The sequence below is a fragment of the Hypomesus transpacificus genome, unplaced genomic scaffold (genome assembly GCF_021917145.1).
Source record: "Hypomesus transpacificus isolate Combined female unplaced genomic scaffold, fHypTra1 scaffold_146, whole genome shotgun sequence".
NCBI lineage: Eukaryota > Metazoa > Chordata > Actinopteri > Osmeriformes > Osmeridae > Hypomesus > Hypomesus transpacificus.
In genome coordinates, this window is record NW_025813717.1 from 281070 (window position 1) to 301736 (window position 20667).

The 20667-nt window shown below is 42.3% G+C and overlaps 1 protein-coding gene across 1 annotated transcript in view; it reads left to right on the forward strand.

Moving 5' to 3' along the window:
• LOC124488581 (zinc finger protein 208-like) overlaps nucleotides 1-20667 on the forward strand; it is a 74604-nt gene that overhangs the window by 42964 nt on the left and 10973 nt on the right. Inside the window, exon 5 of the mRNA XM_047051278.1 lies at nucleotides 5970-7597. Coding sequence (XP_046907234.1) covers nucleotides 5970-7597 — 1628 coding nt within the window. The remainder of the gene's footprint in view (nucleotides 1-5969; nucleotides 7598-20667) is intronic.

Sequence of the window (20667 nt, forward strand, 5' to 3'; positions counted from 1 at the left end):
TTGATGGAGAATATAACATTGTGGTCTTTGGTCAAATTGAAAATAAAGTTATATTACCTGTGGCAGTTGTTTGTCACTTGAATTCTAGTATCTCTGCTCTTGCCTGAGACTGCAATCAATACAGGTGTTGTACCGAAATCGGTGACCCATTGAAAACAGATTAGCAAAACAGTGTGGCAAGCAGCAAGAACAATTTACACTGATTTGTTCGTACTGAAATTAAAAAACTCTTAGGACACACTTAACACAACAAGTCTGTTGACATAACTTTGGATACTTTTTTCCTTGCTTTAACACATAATGAATTGAAAGACTGCATTTGTTTGTTAGAATCACTGTAGAGACAGCGTAGTCCTGCCAGGAAAATTAGAGATCGAGCATCTGTATTGTGGTTGACCCTTTACCTCCAAAGTCAGATGTACATAACGGTCTTGTGGCTGGCACACACCTGCAAGGATCGCAATGTAGACTTAAAATATAAATTGGTGTGTTAGTGTTGCCCATTAATATAATTCACAGCACAGAAGAGATTCTCTATTAGTTGACACAGTGAGTACATGAGCATCTGTTGCACATCTGTACAGGCTACTGCTGCCATCTAGTGGTAGACTGTGGTCACGCACGTAACCAGACCATGTACTGCACTATGTCATGTGTGAAATGAATTGTTTATGAAACCCCCACTGAGCGGCACGAAGTGCAGTGATACACGTCCCATCGCAGCACCTTAAAATGTTCTAGAAGAGGGGTCTTGTGTTGGGGGCTTGGGGGCTCAGAGGCATGTATACCAGAACATAACATCAAGACATTATTCTTCATGTTGCTTTTACGTTCACACAGAGAAGCCTGACCCACCTTCTGCAGGGTATGACTTTACCTTCGTTCCACCAGCTTCATAGACCGAACCCAGTGACGCTGCTGTCAAGGAGTAAAATCTGACATGCACACGTGCAGACTAAAAACCAGTTTAACAAATTCACCACAATACTAAAAGGTTTGGAAATCAAGAGTGCATACAGCTGTAAAAAAATATTGTCTCCATTTCTTTCATTTTTAAAACCACCGGTTAATCTTTGCAAACACAACCCTTGTAAGTTGTGTGTTATAGTCTATTTTGTGCAAAAATGTCGTTCCTGAATGATCCTTCTGTTGTTTTAGGCTACGTACTCATTCCTTCTTCCACTGAGTATGGCTTTTATAAATCAAAGAGTTCACAATATGTCAGCAGTTTAAACAATTTTTACACTGTAAATGTAATTTCCATAGTCCATAACTTTACATTGAAACTAAGAAAGGTATGCTGTCCTCGACCTGCGTTTCTTCTTGGCAGGAGTCGACAGCCAGCTTACACTTTCTTTGTGCAGAAAAATGAATGACGAGTGTTGCTTTTTGTTGCGTTTTTACTCTTTTCAACTTTGTAATTAATTATGCAGGATTGAACATTTTGTAAAAAGACAAATCATTTCCAAAGTTCGAGCGTGGAAGAAGGCTCTTCGAGGAGGAATTGGCCAACATCAAAACTAGCATGTAACATTCACTCTAAAAAGAAACCAGCCTGCCTCTCCCTAGTGTGCGCTGACCACTAGGTGGCAGTATTTAGGCAATTTCTAGAGAAGGCAGAACGCTCCCCGCTTGGTATAATATTATGCGTCAACACAAATTACATACAGTTCTGTTGGCTCACAACATACATTATTTTACTACTCAGAGAGAAGAACGACTATTTCTGAGATATTTCTCAAAAACACCTTAACAGTCCCTTCTTTTGCTATTTTGACCTCCACCTTGCGGACCCTCTTGTCCCTGCTTGGCCCGCTTCGTCAGTCCACTTTCTGAGGCCCTGCAGTGTGGACAGGTAGTCCCTTCTCCATCTCTTTTTGCAAGGCAGGTGTTTGCAAGGCACTGGACGTGTTTCTATGCAGATCCACCATTTGGAAGTTCCCGGAGGGAGCAGAGACGGTGCTCATCTTCTGATTAAGCAGCATTGCTCGGTGAGGACTGTCGGCATGTCGGGGTCGGAAGAAACGGGCACCAGGGGTCTGGCATTCATAAAGGCCATTACCTCGGCCATGAGAGTGCTTAGGACCTCGCATGTGAGGTGGCTGTGTCCGGTCTGAAGCAGCATGGCATCCAGGATGTGCCTGGAGACGCCGATTAGCCTCTCCCATGCACCCCCCATTTGTGATGAGTGCGGTGGGTTGAATACCCATGAGCACCCTTTGCTTTGGAGGTATGCAGTTATGGTTGCGTCTTCCGTGTTAATGTCCAGCTCTTTACAAGCTCCAACAAAGTTAGTCCCCCTGTCAGAGCGGAGAAGTCTGGCTGGACCACGGATGGCGAAAAATCTTCTGAGTGCGTTGATGAAGCTGTCGGTTGTCACAGATTCAATGAGGTCGAGGTGGACAGCTCTGGTTGACATGCAGGTAAAAATCACTGCCCAGCGCTTACTGTCTGCACTTCCTCTTCTTGTTCTCCATGTCATGACGGCCCAAGGCCCACGTTGGTGGACTGCCATCTTCTAGTGCTGTAGCCGTCCGCGTAGCTTGCGGCAGGTCACACACCTGTGGATGACAGACGACACCAGATGTTTACCACCGATGATCCAATAGCCTGCTGCTCTGACTGCTCCCTCTGTTATGTGTCGCCCCTGATGCACTACCTGCTGGTGGTGGAATCTCACCAGAAGATTGACGATGTGGTGGGTGCGTGGGAAAACGAGAGGGTGTTTCTCTTCTCCTGACAGGTCAGGTGCGGATGAGATACGACCTCCGACCCGCAGCAGGCCGTCTTCATCGGTCATTGGAATGAGCTTCTTAAATGGGCTTTGTTTGGGAAGTGTCTTACCCTCTTTCAAGCATTTCAGTTCATCTATGAAGGCCTCGTGCTGAAGGATCAGACACTTCGCCAAGGATCAGACACTTCGCCAGTGACAGCTCTTTTGTGGTAAGTGTGTCTGTGAAACAGCTCCAGCCTTTAGAATTTGAGCTGACTGGATTTCCTTTGAAAGATGCAGCGACATGGATGAGTCGGGCTGTAGTATTGCAGAGGTTTCTCCAGCTTGAGAATCTTCCACGTCGCTGCTTCCACCGTTGTGAGCCCAGCTAAGCGTCCGAGGCCCTGGTAGCCAGAGCGGTGACCTCAGGTCGGTGCTCGGCGTCTGCGTGGGGCTCCAGCAGCGTGAAGGTGTGGGGCTCCTGAGTTTCTTCTGTGTTATTGCGTGTCAGGAAGAGCATCGACCCTAAATTATGCGTGTTCACTAATGAGTCGTTTATCACTACTGTAATATAAGTTTTCACCGCCGTAGCGTGATAGATACATTTCAAGGAGAACAAGAAACTTAAAATGGACAGTAGTTTATTATCTAAATAGTAAGATAATCAATACAATGAAAATGAAATATCATCAAATACAAAACATACCTTCAGAGCAATGGTTAACAAAGGTATTCACAATGAAGACTAGGCGCCTAACGCATCGAAGCTGTATCGTAAACAGAACTCAGTGATTGGTAAAAACTTCTCCCTATATACACCAAAGTCTGACTAAAATGTGGACACCGGCCTTAGCCTATGACAGAAAAGTTGTCTGACGCATACAAATTCAAATTGGATCATTAATCAAGGCTGCAGTAGACCAAGTGGTGCCTTGCAAAACAAGGGAATATGTTAAACACATGTTGGTCTGCTGCAAGCACAAACTCTGTAAACCCTGTACATGTTACAGCATTAAAATTATTACTAGAACGTAATACGTAAAATAAGAAACAAAATCATATCAAACATGACATTAAAAGCTGTTTAGAATGATATTTACAAGAACACAACTTCTAATGATAATTTCAAAGTCTTCCTCTATCCACCTTCCTCTTCATATGTTGAGATCACCTCTCCAGAGGGGTGACAATCACAGGTGTGATTGTCATTTTAGCATTCATGCAAATCAACGACTGTCCCAGACGATTGTCTGGGTGACCAGTGACAAAGGGGCTGCCAAATACAGCCCTACAGTTTCTCTGCGATTGGATTCACCCCGCGAGCTGTATCCAAAAAGCCAAGGCCTCGTAGGTATCCTTCTTCCTTGGCGCACTCCAGGCATTTCCTAGTCGCACCTGACAAATAACTAACTTATGGCCTTGCAGGCATAAGAAAACAGCATAATGACGGTTTATCAATGATACCAGAAACATCATTAATAGATAGGCTTATTTCTCTCCTGGACATAACCAAGGGTTATGTGCTCCTGCATTTAATTTAGCAGGGTATAGATCAAACATTGTTTATTATATTCAGAACTTTTCAAACAATATAAAAGTAATAAAGTAATCAATACATTTAATAATTGTTAACTAATCGGTGGTTACTGAAGGACAGACCTCTTCAAAAGTTACACAATTTTTGGTTTGAAATCCCTGACAGCCTAACCCTAGCCTTCCCTCTGATTACTGAAAACATTTCCAGCTGGTTCTTACCCCAACTAACCCTCTTTGCTGCTGCTTTGGTCTTAACATTAGGGATCTATTATGATAGCAGCCTTTTGTCACAGGCCTAACAGCAGTTTACAGACACTCACTCCTAAAGCTACTGGGTCCTAAGCTATGCAGGTTTCATTTAAACAGGCTCTGCTTAACTGGTTATGATGGGCCCAGTGAGTGTCAGTGTCACCACCGCCCTGCTCCCTTACTGGTCTGCTGGGTTCCCTTCTTGGGGACCTACTCGTCCAGATCTCTCCCCTAAACACGTCAGAGGTCACCATTTGTTGTGGTTCTAATTTGGTTGGAGAGGAACACCAGGTGAAATGGCAGACCAAGTTCTTTATAGTTTTAAGATGAGACATTATGCAAATCAAACAATGAATACAAGTCATGGTGCGGTCATGATGCGGTCATGGTGTGGTAATCTTGCCTCCCCCTATCCGGTACCTCTCACCGACTTCCACATTCTCTGCAGCAAATCACATCACCCCGTGCACCCTCTCCCTGCCAGAACGCCGACATATTGCATTCCTCTTCTCATGAAAGGATACAATATCTTGAGAATGACCATCTTCACACTATCTCAGACACTTACGTCCTGGTGCATAATCATTACTTATTTTATCTGAAGCATTGATTGCATCTGAAATATATGTTCAACATGGTCATTACACATTTTGGTATATCTTAAGCATTGATTGTATTTTCATTCAACAGAAGCATAGATTATATTGATCATTCAACAGAGACATAGAACATATGAAATAGAAGCATTGATTATTTATAAACAAATTCTCAATTTTTAAATAGAACTTGAGACACACACAATAGAAACAGAGTAGATTATTATATTTTGATTTAAAAGTTAGCAATATAATTATAAAGTCATTTTATAGTTAATTTGCTTGTAATGCATATTGATTAAGTTAATCATATAGTGTTGTATGCCAAAAATAAAGTTTTGTGTGTTTCTCCAGTATCAATAAACCTTAGAAACATACACCTCTCATCAAATGATCAACATTACATATGCAAAGTGGCCCATTATGACAAAAGAGTTCCTTCACATGGGAAAGCTGAGTTCTCATTAACTTGGAACTGTTTCTTCCAGATCCCCTACTGGCCAATCATACTTGATCATGGGCGGAGACTAGTCAGAGGAGGCTCCTTAAGGCTCCAAAGAGACTAAACACACAAACAGAGAGAGAATCAACCATAGAGAGACTCAACCAGAAACAGCAGTAACCAGACAGAGAATCAACCAGAGAGAACAGAGAGAGACTCAACCATAGAGAGACTCAACCAGAGAGACCACAGACAGAGACTCAAGCTGAAACGGCAATAACCGGAAAAAGGATCAATCAGAGAGAAACAAGCTTCCAGAGACTAGATACAGGATATAGAGAGACTAGACAGAAAACAAAGAGAGAGCTGAGTTATGGAGACGCATCACTGTGATACATGTGGGAAGAGCCTTTCTTCATTCATTAAACTCAAGAAGCACATGAGGATCCACACTGGAGAGAAGCCCTACAGCTGTGACCTCTGTGGTAAAACTTTTAGCCGGGCTAACCGTTTCACAGTTCACCGCAGAATCCACACTGGAGAAAATCCCTACAGCTGTGACCACCTCTGTGGTAAAACCTTTAAACAGACTGGGAATTTGACCGTTCACAGCAGAATCCACACTGGAGAGAAGCCCTACAGCTGTGACCTCTGTGGTAAAACCTTTAGCCAAGCTGGCAATTGCAGAGCTCACTGCAGGATCCACACTGGAGAGAAGCCCTACAGCTGTGACCTTTGTGGTAAAACCTTTAATCAGACTGGGGAATTGACAGTTCACCGCAGAATGCACACTGGAGAGAAGCCCTACAGCTGTGACCTCTGTGGTAAAACCTTTAAACAGACTGGGGATTTGACCGTTCACAGCAGAATCCACACTGGAGAGAAGCCCTACAGCTGTGACCTCTGTGGTAAAACCTTTAGCCAAGCTGGCAATTGCAGAGCTCACCGCAGAATCCACACAGGAGAGAAGCCCTACAGCTGTGACCTTTGTGGTAAAACCTTTAATCAGACTGGGGAATTGACAGTTCACCGCAGAATGCACACTGGAGAGAAGCCCTACAGCTGTGACCTCTGTGGTAAAACATTTAGCCGTGCTAACAGTTACACAGATCACTGCAGGATCCACACTGGAGAGAAGCCCTACAGCTGTGACCTCTGTGGTAAAACCTTTAGCCAAGCTGGCAATTGCAGAGCTCACCGCAGAATCCACACAGGAGAGAAGCCCTACAGCTGTGACCTCTGTGGTAAAACCTTTAATCAGACTGGGAAATTGATAGTTCACCGCAGAATCCACACTGGAGAGAAGCCCTACAGCTGTGACCTCTGTGGTAAAACTTTTAACCGTGCTAACAGTTACACAGATCACTGCAGGATCCACACTGGAGAGAAGCCCTACAGCTGTGACCTCTGTGGTAAAACCTTTAAACAGACTGGGGATTTGACCGTTCACAGCAGAATCCACACTGGAGAGAAGCCCTACAGCTGTGACCTCTGTGGTAAAACCTTTAGCCAAGCTGGCAATTGCAGAGCTCACCGCAGAATCCACACAGGAGAGAAGCCCTACAGCTGTGACCTCTGTGGTAAAACCTTTAATCAGACTGGGAAATTGATAGTTCACCGCAGAATCCACACAGGAGAGAAGCCCTACAGCTGTGACCTCTGTGGTAAAACTTTTAGCCGTGCTAACAGTTACACAGATCACTGCAGGATCCACACTGGAGAGAAGCCCTACAGCTGTGACCTCTGTGGTAAAACCTTTCGCCACGCTGGCAGTGTCACAGTTCACAGCAGGATCCACACTGGAGAGAAGCCCTACAGCTGTGACCTCTGTGGTAAAACCTTTAGCCAGGCTGGCAATTTCCGAGCTCACTGCAGGATCCACACTGGAGAGAAACCCTACAGCTGTGACCTCTGTGGTAAAACCTTCAAACAGACTGGGGAATTGACAGTTCACCGCAGAATCCACACTGGGGAGAAGCCCTACAGCTGTGACCTCTGTGTTAAAACCTTTAGCCGTGCTAGCAGTTACACGGATCACTGCAGGATCCACACTGGAGAGAAGCCCTACAGCTGTGACCTCTGTGACTATTCAGGTAAAACAAATAGTAATCTAAAGCGTCACCTGCGTGTCCACACCAGAAAAACCCCAAAGCAGTGATGTCTGGGGTCAAGCTGTCCCAGCAGTCACCACCTGAGAGAACTTCTGTGTGACCCACAGCTGAAAGAACTACCTTTCTGCACCTACTGGGACAGCACATGCAGTAACACCAGATCTACAGTCCAACATGACAGGACACTGGGAAGATACTCTACCCCTGTAACTATGGAGGGGAAGCTGTGTCAGACTCGGTAGAATCTTGGTAAACACTGGCTGACACCTTTCAGTTTTGAAGCACACATTTGTAATTTCATAAGAAACCCAACAAGGTGCTCAATTTTAATTTCTGGCTGACCTCTGTATCTCTTCAGCCCTTTAGAGTGTCTGTGTGTTTGACCCATTGTTGAGTAAGATTGGTTGGTTTGGTTATTGTTTTCATTACAAGAGCTGTTGAGGGTCATACAGGTTGTTCTTGAAACTGTATCTGTAATTTAAAGAATCTTCGTAGATTTGATGAACTCCGATAATTGTGTCAATACTCAAGGATTGTTAAGGATTTCACCATTAGCACCCCTAGGCTTTGGAAAGACCTGTCTGAGGACATTACATGATGTGCACATAGAAAGTACAACAGCAGATTAATTACCAGAACATGCAAGACAGGCATTATTTTTACCTCTTTTTTATTGTTGTTTACTTTATTATAGTGTTTATAGTTTCATGATCATGTTTTTATTGATTCTCTAATTAAAGTCTTCATTTTGCCAATTTCCTTTATGGATACAATGTTGTACATTGTAATATTGTAATGGAAATGAGCTGCGGGCTCATGTAATTAGTGGTTATAGGTGTGGCTGATTATATGGGCCGAGACAGAGGGAGACTAGTCAGAGCGTGAGCACTCTGGGAGGCGGGTGGCGAGCGTTCGCAGTTACAAGGACTGCTGGCGACGAAGTCAGCGAGCGAGAGGGGTTAGTGTTCCTGTAGGCAGGAGGGGAGTACGGTGGCCCTGAAGTGCAAATGACACCCCCTAATATGAGTACATCCCCCAAATGAAAATACTCCCCCCCAATACGAGTCAACTCCCCCCAAATCGGATGACTTGTTCACCTCCCCCCAAAAATGAAAATACTCCCCCCCAATACGAGTCAACTCCCCCCAAATCGGATGACTTGTTCACCTTCCCCCAATACAAAAACGCGCTCCCCCCCAATACGAGTCAACTCCCCCCAAATCGGATGACTTGTTCACCTCCCCCCAATACAAAAACGCGCTCCCCCAAATGGAAAACGACATTACATTAACTCAAAAACACATTACATTAACTCTGAACGGAAAGGGTAGGTACTACACTTTAGCGCTGATTGGATGCAGTAGGCTAACTGACAAGAAATAAGAAATTGATTGACAGAAGTACAAAATGCAATAGCCTGACAGAGTTACGTGCACCAGGACATTTATTTGGGTATCGAAGCATGTAGCATAGGCTATGTATGCAAAAGCATAAATTGCAGTGTTAAACGTAAACATCGATAGCCAAACAACTAGTCCACGTAACTCTGTCATTATCATGAAATTAATCGTTTTGATTTGAAGGAAAGAGAAACATTAATGTTTACAATTCAGAGTCATTACACTACTCTTTATTTTAATCAGGGTCATTCCTATGAAATAATCTTAGATCTGCTGTTGACGTTTCACAATAGGCTATAAGTAGCCTATGCGCACGCTAAAAACGCAGTTGAAGGAATCAGGACTTTTCAGAAGAAAAAACTAATAGTCCACTACAGAAGAATGAAATGCCACAATGACAGAATAACGTGGACCAGGATAGTTGTTTGGCTATCGATTTTTAAATTTAACTCGAAATACTTTTGCCTAAGAAGCCTACTATTTGCTACATTCTTCGATAGCCAAACAAATGTTCTGGTGCACGTAACTCTGCCAGGCTATTGCATTTTGTACTTATGTCGATCAATTTCTTATTTCTTGTTAGTTAGCCTACTGCATCCAATCAGCGCTAAAGTGTAGTACCTACCCTTTCCGTTCAGAGTTAATGTAATGTGTTTTTGAGTTAATGTAATGTTGTTTTCCATTTGGGGGAGCGCGTTTTTGTATCGGCTGGAGGTGAACAAGTCATCCGATTTGGGGGGAGTTGACTCGTATTGGGGGGGGAGCGTGTTTTTGTATTGGGGGGAGGTGAACAAGTCATCCGATTTGGGGGGAGTTGACTCGTATTGGGGGGGAGTATTTTAATTTTGGGGGGAGGTGAACAAGTCATCCGATTTGGGGGGAGTTGACTCGTATTGGGGGGGAGTATTTTCATTTGGGGGATGTACTCATATTAGGGGGTGTCATTTGCACTTCAGGGCCACCGTAGGGGAGGGATATCTGCCTCCTTTAGCAGTGATAGGGCGGGGAAAGTAGGAGAGTGCTCCGTAATTGATTATCGACTTAAGCCGACGAAATCGTCCAGCCAACATCCAGTCCGGGAAGCGTACTTGTACGCTTGACATTAAGTCATTTAGCAGAGGGAGGATACATACTGAAATGACTTCCGGATATACTGAAAATGTTCTCGCACACTTACATTTTCAAAGCTTCCTATTCATCCTTATAAAACTTTGGAGTGTTGCATATATGAGTGTGTGAATGTCTTTTCACATATGTGGATGTGAGTTTTCAGTAGTATGACTGCATGCGTGAACCTTTCACATGTGAAAGTGAATGCGTTTCATATGGATGTGTTTCACCTATGTGGATGTGAATTTTCAGTAGTATGAATGCGTGTGGGAACTTTTAACATTTGAATAATGAATGCGTTTCTTACTGGCGATGCGAGCATTTCACATATGTGAATACGAGTTTTCAGTATTATGAATGCGTGTGAACGTTTCATACGTGTATGTGTGTGTGTTTCATATGTGTTTGTGTGACTGCATGCGTGAACCTTTCACATGTGAAAGTGAATGCGTTTCATATGGGTCGATGTCAGCATTTCACCTATGTGGATGTGAATTTTCAGTAGTATGAATGCGTGTGGGAACTTTTAACATTTGAATAATGAATGCGTTTCTTACTGGCGATGCGAGCATTTCACATATGTGAATACGAGTTTTCAGTATTATGAATGCGTGTGAACGTTTCATACGTGTATGTGTGTGTGTTTCATATGTGTTTGTGTAAGGACAGTCTGAATTATTTCCTAAACGGCCCCTCATACACAGTCCCTCTCTTACTGGGTGATAAATGTACGGTCGATATATATATTTCGCAAAGCTGGAAACATGTTCACCTTCTTGGAACATTTCATAAGAATCATCTTAGACCAACGGATCAGTGCAGTAAATAATTGCAGAATGAAAAAGATAAATGATAAATGAAGAAAATTGAACAAATCGAATACAAACACATACTCATACGTCTCTGTGGTTTTATTTGCCCTGTAAAACGAACATGTGTCTCTTTTTACACCAAACAGACGTATACAGAGATTTACAACAAACGACAATGTCCAGAGTACCCCTTAAATTCATGTCTAGGCCTTTATTACTTGCACCAAAGTAATCGTTTAACAATATTTAACTGTAGGGGATAACATGTTGTCCAAACAACCAAAACGAATTTCCCTATGGTTTAAAGGAAGATGATAAACTGAACAGTGTATTAACATGAACCAAATAATTCTAATATCAATTGAATTACAGTTAGTTAACTCGTTTGTTAATTCAGAGCAAGAATAGTCAAAGTGAGGTTAAATGAAATATACATTCAAAATAAAGGTTAAGTGTTACGCTACCATGATTATTGTAAATCAGAGAGACAGCAAGAAGTGAGCAAAGAGAAAGAGTACAAGGACAAAGCCAGAGCTGAGCAGAATGTCTTAGGAGATCAAGAATCCACAGAACAATGCTTCACATTTCCCTTTATACTAGGGCTGTCAAGCGATTATAATATGTAATCGCAATTAATCGCATTATTTCATATGATTAATCGCGATTAATCGCAAACTAGTTAATCTGTTAAAATTGTACCATAAACATTAAAAGGGTGTACTTAAAAACTTCAAATAGGCCTAAATGGATGATAAGGTCCATATAACAAGTTCAGATGGAACACAACTTAAATTGTGAGGGAGTTTTATTCACTCACAAACAATACTGCTGTAGCTATAATAAACATCCACAAAACTAGACTTCCGGAATATAAAATACATTTAAGACATGTTGTCTCATAGCCTACTACGATATTCTGCTCCATAATATTTAAATCTCACTCAAACATACTTGAGATACTTAAGCAACCACAGATTGACCTTAATATTGAACAATACAGTTTCTATTTTGTTGAACCCAGGAGAGGCGGTTAGAACCGAAACTGTACTGTCCTGTAGCTAGTGGTATTTGCCAGTGGAGCGAGTGGTACGTGTCGCTGCGGAGGCACTGGCATGTACCACTAGCTCCACTGGCTCATACCACTGGCTACAGGACAGTACAGTTTCGGTTCTAACCGCTACTTTTTTTACCTTCTCGCAACTTTTTGAAATGGAACTTCCCATCTTAAAGCCCCCATCATTCTGCTACCGTCGGCAGTCCAAGTCATGTCACGACAGGTGATTTTCAGGGTCAAAAGGAAATCTGCGTTAACGGCCCATTTTTTTTGTCGCGTTAAAGTGAGATTGCGTTAACGCGTTAACTTTGCCAGCCGTACTTTTCACACAAGGACAACCAATCAGACCACTTCTTGGCCCTATACTTATCAACATGACTAGCAATGCTAGTAAATTACACAATGAGGTGTGAGAACCATCAAGTTGAGACTCCGTCCAGTAACTCCAGATTTTACCATATGAGAGGTGGGGGAAGGTTGACACCCAGCCCAACACTGATTTGCAAGCATCTGTTCTCAACCACTCAAACTTTAAGAATCTCAGAGAATTACTGCAATGACGGAACATTACAAGTTGCTCAGAAAAGATCTTATCCACTAGCAGTGGAATACTTTTTTTATCAGTCATCTAGTGAGTGTGTTTGTCCTGATTCACTCCGAAAAATGAATCTAATGTGATACGCTAATCCAACCACCATGATGTCCGTGTCCCAGAAGTTTGTTTTTCTCGTCCATAATACGCACAATGAAGCACACCTCCTGTTTCAACACTGAGCCCCTTCCCATGATGTGAGTAAAAATGAAATTCATTGTTTTGTTTTGTCTGGGGTTAATGCATTCAACACAGTAAAAAACCAAATACAGTTAAGAAGGCTTCTATTCTTTAAAGCTAAAATAATTTCCTTCAAATATAACAACAAAAAAGGCTTATAAAGGTGTCCATAGTGAGAGTAAAGGCCTACTTTCAGTAAGTAGTCTACGTGTAGCCTGTGCATTCACAGGATGGCTGTCGCATGTTTCCTGCGTTCAATTGAAAAAATATTATTGGGAAAGAGATGTCAAAAAAGAAAATCAATAGACCAATTATCACCCTACGTCACACAACTGTCAAGCAGGCTCAACTGCGCATGTGGGTTGCAAAAGACGAACTTCTCCCCGTTCTATTACTCTTGGAGTGTCGTTCAGGTCATCATATATCTCCACTGGCCACTGGATTGCAGGGCTTGATATTAACTTTTTGAGGCTCTTGGCCTTTGGACAAATACATTTACGTTCACTTGTCTATGCACAAAAGTCACTTGACCCCGATACCCTTAAATTGCCTGTCCAAGTGATCGGGCAAAACTAGCCTGGCTAACGGAGGTCGCTTTCTCAGGCAAATGACGAATGAAACAGACAGGTTAAAGAAATCCGAGATTCTGGCTATCTTCACCAGACTCGTATCTACATTAGGCAGTCCTCCCTGACGTTTCTCGTGTAGAATGGAGTGAAATACAACATTGTGCACACTGCCAGTGAGCGAGTCTGACTGAGGCTAACGTCAAAACTGTGTAACTGGGATGTAGTCTCACTCAGATTGCCAGTTTAAACAAATCTGAAAAATAATCGGACCAGCTGACTAAGAGCAGAATTCCCATATCTCTTGAAAGCTGCCCTGCTCGACTTTTTAAATGTAGAATTGACTGTAAAAGTGTAAAATTATGAACTTTGTGACATGACGTGAAGACATGGTTGCCGCTCGACTATGCGGTCTGTACCGGGCGACATTCTCACTCAAATTTCAAGACTTTCGTGACCCAAATCAAAATTCTGATGCGACAGATCATTGGGTAATCGCTTTCTCTCCAATAGGCATGTCCTCCTCGACGCTTTTGGTCTTTTTAAATCTAACTATTTGTATTATCCATGTGGTCCTTTTTCCATTTAAAATGGTATCCTTTCCCAGTTTTCTGCAGCCACATTGCGCGCGCATCACGATTGTTTAAAAACAAATATTTGGTATATAGAGGGTTTTCACCAACGCGTCATCTGACCAGAAGTCGCCATCTTGGAGGCACTCCGCATCACAACAAAGCACTGGCACTGAAGTATATCCCGAACGTCTTCAAGGAAAATTGAGAATTATTGCCGTGTTTCAGGTTGTACAATTAGGACAGATCTTGAAAAATATTTGGTATATTATCGACTTCCAAAAGTTATTAAAAACCAGGGAAAGGAATGCCAGAGATTTTCAGAGGAAAGGAGGCGCTTGTGGTTGGCAAAGCTCAACCAAGATCTACGAGGGAAAAATCTGGACAACATACGGATTTCTTCGGCACATTTCTTGTCAGGTAGCCTATTGTGAAATGTTTATTTCAGCGGCTCAAAACAATTTTTGTATTGTAATGATAATATTTTTAATAGTAAATAGTAAAAACAATTAGCATACTGCTTTTATTGTTTTTACTGTGGGCTTATTTTACTGTAAAGCTGACATTGACATAATATGATTCATATCAAACTACTGCATGTGTATGGGTTCGGCGAGAAAAACAGGTAATTAACAATATCGGAACATCCAACTGAAGGCAGAATCACCGGGTCGTCACGGATCCAAGTAGAGGGAGCTAACTGGTAGGGATCTGCACCGCCATTAAATCCTAATTTCTCAAAATAACGACCCTTTTCTTGTGGTAAGTCCTTCCCTATATGCCTTTGGATCTTGGACGCGTTTTGGTGAAAATTTCGGTCGTTTAGACATGGCTACAGTTGTACTAAAGAGTATATAATATACGTTCTTTGGTTGTACTCTGTTCAGTTGTTTACACCGAGTGCCTCCATTATGGCCGCGTATCCGGGTTACCACCCAGAACGTGACGTCGGTGAAAACCCTCTTTAGCCTAGCTACCTCACAACCAAGAACCAACATGGCTTATTCTGAGGAGTAGGGGTGGGGGACTTGGCTAAACATGACAATAATTGCAATATGTGCGCCGTTTATGAAAACCCACAGGTGTATTTTCTAAACATCCCAAAGAAGGTCTTCGTTGCAGAAGAACGCAGAACGAGGTGGGGTTGGATAAAGGGCGGAGTCGGATGTCCGGAAGGCAGTCACCAGACAGGGTGTGTCTTTCAAGGTAGGCCTACTTATTTAGCTCTACTCCTGTTTAGTAAAGTTTTTACTTTTACCGCTCTCGTGGGCCTCATAAAATAGTGCTGTATTGTTTCAGTGGAGTGTGAAAGAAAATTCTGGCTGGACTGTGTAGATTTGAATAGTAGAAGATGGCAGTTTCAATTTAATTTATTTAGTTTGCACAAACTTAAGAATGAACAGAGTAGCCTACTCCGGACCTGTCATAGCTGTAGTCGGTGAATCGAAAGGCCAGAGACACTTGGTGTTGGTCCCTGGCTTGGGAACCACAATTCACCTTAGGTTAGATTCTCAGGGAGATAATTGACTCGTTAATATCTGACTCCAATTTTAAGACACGTGCACAAGTGCGTTACCTGTAACCTCGAGCGCTAAACAGTTAATGACATGAAACTCTGACGTAGGTAAAAATCGTCTGCTTGATCAGAGCACCGACCCTAAAGTATGCGTGTTCACTAAACAGTCGTTTATCTCTACTATAATATAGATTTAACCATAGTCGACCTAGTAGGATATGTAATCGATCACTCAGAGGCCCCGGTAAATTCCTTCGGAGCGTGGAGATCCACTGTAAGTGACTCAGAGGCCTTAAGTTAAAACCTACTCAAAAGTCTATGTTTATAATCAGTTAGCCGCATCAACCAGACTAGATCTAAGTTTTCATCGCCGTAGCCTGATAGATACGTTTCAAAGAGAACAAGTAACGTCAAAATGCACAATAATAGTTTATTATCTAAATAGCAAGATAATCAATACAATGATAATGAAATATCATTAAATACAAAACATACCTTCAGAGCAATGGTTAACAAAGGTATGTCACAATGAAGACTAGGCGCCTAACGCACCGGAGCTGTATCGTAAACCAAACTCGAAGTGATTGGTAACACTTCTTCCTATATACACCCAAACCTGACTAAAGTGGGGACACCGGTCACATGAATGAGAAGTAGTCTAAACGCATACAAATTCAAATTGGATCATTATTCAAGGCTACAGTAGACTAAGTGGTTCCCTTGCAAGACAGGGGAATATGTTAAACACATGTTGGTCTGCTGTAGGCACAAACTCTGTAAACCATGTACATGTTACAGTATTAAAATTATTACAAGCATGTAATACATAAAGTAAGATACAAAAGCATATCAAACATGACATTAAAAGCTGTTTAGAACCTTATTTTCAAGAACACAACTTTTAATGATAATTTCAGAGTCTTCCTCTGTCCATCTTCCTCTTCAACTGTTGAGACCACCTCTCCAGAGGTGTGTCATCAAGGTGTGATTGTCATTTTAGCATTCATGTAAATCAACGACTGTCCCAGACGAGTGTCTGGGTGACCAGTGACAAAGGGGCTGCCAAAACAGCCCTACATAGCGAAAGACATGCAGATGTAACCTACAGGTCGTTCGAGAGAGTGGTGAAGAACAACCCTAAAACCCTGCCTTATACACATTTAGAACAAATGTTTCTTCTGATGGTCAAGCCATCAATATAGCGGTCTCTGTGATTGGCCAGCACTACTCAGTGACAGTTTGAAACAATACCTCTCCATACCAAGTGTCCCAAAGTTCTTTGACATTATACATTGGTGTATGACTGTTGCCTATGAATATAATTCACAGAAAAGATGTGAGAAAAGATTGAGTTGACAGTGAGTACATGAGCATCTGTCGCACATCTGTACAGGCCACCGCTGCCATCAAGTGGGAGAATGTGGTAATGCACGCAACCAGACTTCTACGTCACCAGTGGAATAAATTGTTTTTGAAAACCCGACTGATCGGCACGAAGTGCAGTGATACACGTCCCGACACAACACCTTAAAAAGTTCTTGAAGAGGGTTTTGCCTCAGAGGCATGTATGTTGTTGTTTTTTTATTGAGTAAAAATCTGACATGAACACGTGCAGACTAAAAACCAGTGTAACAAATTGACCACAATCCTATCAGGTTTGGAAATCAAGCATCTGCATGCAGCTGTAAAGAAATATGGCCCAAATCATAAATATAACAAACACAACCCTTGTAAGTTGTCTGTTATAATCTATTCTGTGCAAACATTTGTGATGTGATTCCTGAACGCTCCTTTTACTGTTGTACATACTCATTCCTTCTACCACTGAGTAGGGCTTTTATAAATTAAAGCGTTCACATTACGTCAGCAGTTTAATACCATCTTCACACTGCAAATGTAATTTCCATTGTCCATAACTTTACATTGAAACAAAACAAAGTTTGGGCCTAGAGGGAGAATGAAGTAAGTGTGCAGTAGTGTGTGTGTATGCATTAGTGTGTGTGTGTGTGTATATGTATATGAGTGTATGTATGTGTGTGTAATGTGTGTGGGTATACGTTTGTGTGGGGGGGGTCTCACTCGTTGTGTGAGCTCTTGGAGCCCTGTGCTCGGTTGTCCGGCTCCTTATTCACTTCACAACATTAGGAGAACTTGGGACAACACACACACACACACACGTCATCCTTTTTAATTGGTCATTTTAAAAGTAGATCACAATGGTAGATCACACGCCAAAAAAGTGTGGGCACCCCTGCTCTAGGTTAACTTTGTCCCCTCTCTCTCTCTCTCTCTCTCTCTCTCTCTCTCTCTCTCTCTCTCTCTCTCTCTCTCTCTCTCTGGTGCCTCCATGTAGGGTGGGGGTCGTCCATGCACAACACATGAGAAGCACTTCTAGTGGACTGGCCCCTGTGTTAGGGCAGGGAGCTGTACCACAGAGACATCTTACCATACCGTGGACTACATCCAGTAAGGTGCAGGTGTCTGATACACTCAAGTTGAGTATCTGAGAGGGCTGGACAATGAATACAGGATATCAAGGGAGTTAAATAGATTGAAATAGTATCACAAAATATGGGAGGATATGAGATGATTAGCATAGCCATCACAAGGACAGAAAAAATGACACTGCATGCTAGGAAGCTTTTGTTGAGCTCCTAGAAATGGCCTTGACGTTCCTTCTATTTTCCTCATTTAAAGTTGGTAATATTGTGACCTCTGATCTACAATCCAATGTCACAGACATTTCCTAGTTTTACATCTTACCCATTTTACAAAAACGAACTAATGGCTGTATAAGCATAAGCAAGCTTTAGCAAACAGCATAATGACAGTTTCATGAGTTCAGTAACCGGCGATTGAATAATGATATGCTGTTATTGAAGCAGGGCTGGTAGCAGAGCCAAGCCCGAATTAGTGGAGGAGGCTGGTAGCAGAGCCGAGCCTGATGCGGTAGGTGGAGGCTGGTAGCAGAGCCGAGCCTGATGCGGTTGGTGGATACTCGTAGCAGAGCTGAGCCTGATACGGTTGGTGGATACTCGTAGCAGAGCCGAGCCTGATGCGGTTGGTGGAGACTCGTAGCAGAGCCAAGCATGTGGTCCTGAGAAGACGAGAGTGTGATTACTGGGATGCACGAAAATGAGTGATGATGTGAAGGGTGCATGCATATTACCAGGTGTTGAACTCTGGTCGTGGCGGAAAGTCCCAATGGGTCACGGCTGAGCAGCAGCTCAAGCAGATGCCCGGGAAGCCTGGATAGACGACAGGGAGAAGCAGAGAAGAAAGGAAAGGGTGGGAGATTGATAAGAACATGCTAGCACTAGGACCAGAGGAACGGAAGACACTTCATACAGAACATTTTAAAACAGGGAGTTTGGTTCGGTCGCATTCAAGTTCAAGTCTTTTATTTGTCAGGTACACGGAACAACACAAGGTTAGACTGGGCTCTGAAATTACTTAAGACAAGACAACGCAAGCACCTGGCATAACATAACATATAAAATTTAGGCATTCCTCCGTGCTTTAACTGGGCTGATGCGTATTAGTAGATTGGAGTGAAGGAGGAGTCTTGGTGCGCTATCTACCTCCCGAACTTTGGTTAATCTAACTCTATTTATCAATAATACAAGTAACATAATTAAATAGGCACATTTCTCTCCTGGACATGACCAAAGGTCATGGTCTCATGAGCTAATATAGCAGGGTATGGATCAAACATTGTTAATTATTTTCTGAACATAATACAATATAAAGGTCATACAGTAATCTTTATCTGTTGTTACTTCATCAGTGGTTGATGACAGACCTCTTCAACTGTCATGGTCCTGGTCATCCTCAGCACCATTGATACCATACTGACTGTCATGGAGGACCACAAAGAGGTGACACATCAGCAGGTGTAGTTCCCTCCTCTCTCTCCTGCTACTGGAGCTGCTTGTTCACTCACTCTCTCTTGTCAAGCAAGATACAATGTTCCTTTGCCTCAGGTTTCAATATCAATGTATTTACTACTTCAAATATGTTCAAATAGTAAACTAGTAAATGGCTGTTGATCACACTCTCTCCCTCTCTCTTTTCTCTGCCCCCCTCTCCCTCTGCCTCCCCCCCTTTCTCTCCCCCTCTCTCGCTCTCTCTCTCCTTCTCAGATCACTCAGCAGTTGAAGGGATCTGTTTGCAGGTGATCAGTCTGGTGTAAGTCGCTCTGGATAAGAGCGTCTGCTAAATGACTAAATGTGTTACAGAGGCACGTTTCTACATTAAACTAAATATTCAAAAGAAATGCTTGAATAAACAATCTTAAAATAGTTAAACTTCAGTACATTGATGCTACACTGGCCGTTACATTTTCTGTGGCATTTCTGAGAGTATATTGAGGTGAATCTTGGACAATTTAGTTTGAAATGAGGTTGTGCTTGGTCTGAAAGGTTTAAGAACTACAGGTTCTGCATATTTACAGTCACAGCCAAAAGTATTGGCAGGGACATATATGTTGTGTTTGCAAAGTTTGCTGTTTCAGTTTCTGTGTTGTTGATTCACACTATTGTTATTATTGGGCAGAGTCATCAGATGCATTTAAATAAAATATTTATTGGCACACACGTTTGTATCACAAAAAAACGTAATTTCACAGTTTTTTGGGCCATGGCTAGAAATGACCAGCTAACATAATTTCAAGTCTTATCATCCTGGCTCTCACTGTCTGTGGCTTTGATTCCAGGCTACGGTCTTCAAGACCATGTTATCCATCCAACCTAGCCTAAACAGAACTCCTCATCATCCCGGCCAAACCCTCCATCTCCCACGTTAGCGTTATTTTGCTAACTAGCCTATAACATTTCACTGGGTCTTGCAGCTGTTTGATTAACTGAAATTATTATGAAATGTTATCTTCTACTAGCCATTTGCCTACTTTAGGAAGTCACTGTATTTCCAAGCCCTGATAATTTAACTAAGACGACACAGTAAATAATTCCTCTTTCAAGTAATAAGCATAGACACTCCACCACACCACAAATTCTCCTGATAGAAACTTCATGACCTGAATCATATGTTCCATGCAGGATTTAAGATAAAGTTTAGCTATAAAGAATAGAATTAAAGAATTGCATTTTCATGCTTGATATGAATTGTCATTCGTTTGCAATGACTAGTGTTTTATTTTAATTAATAAAAATAATAAAAATACCATGTGCCGAGGCCCCTGGTGGCCGAGGCCCCGGGC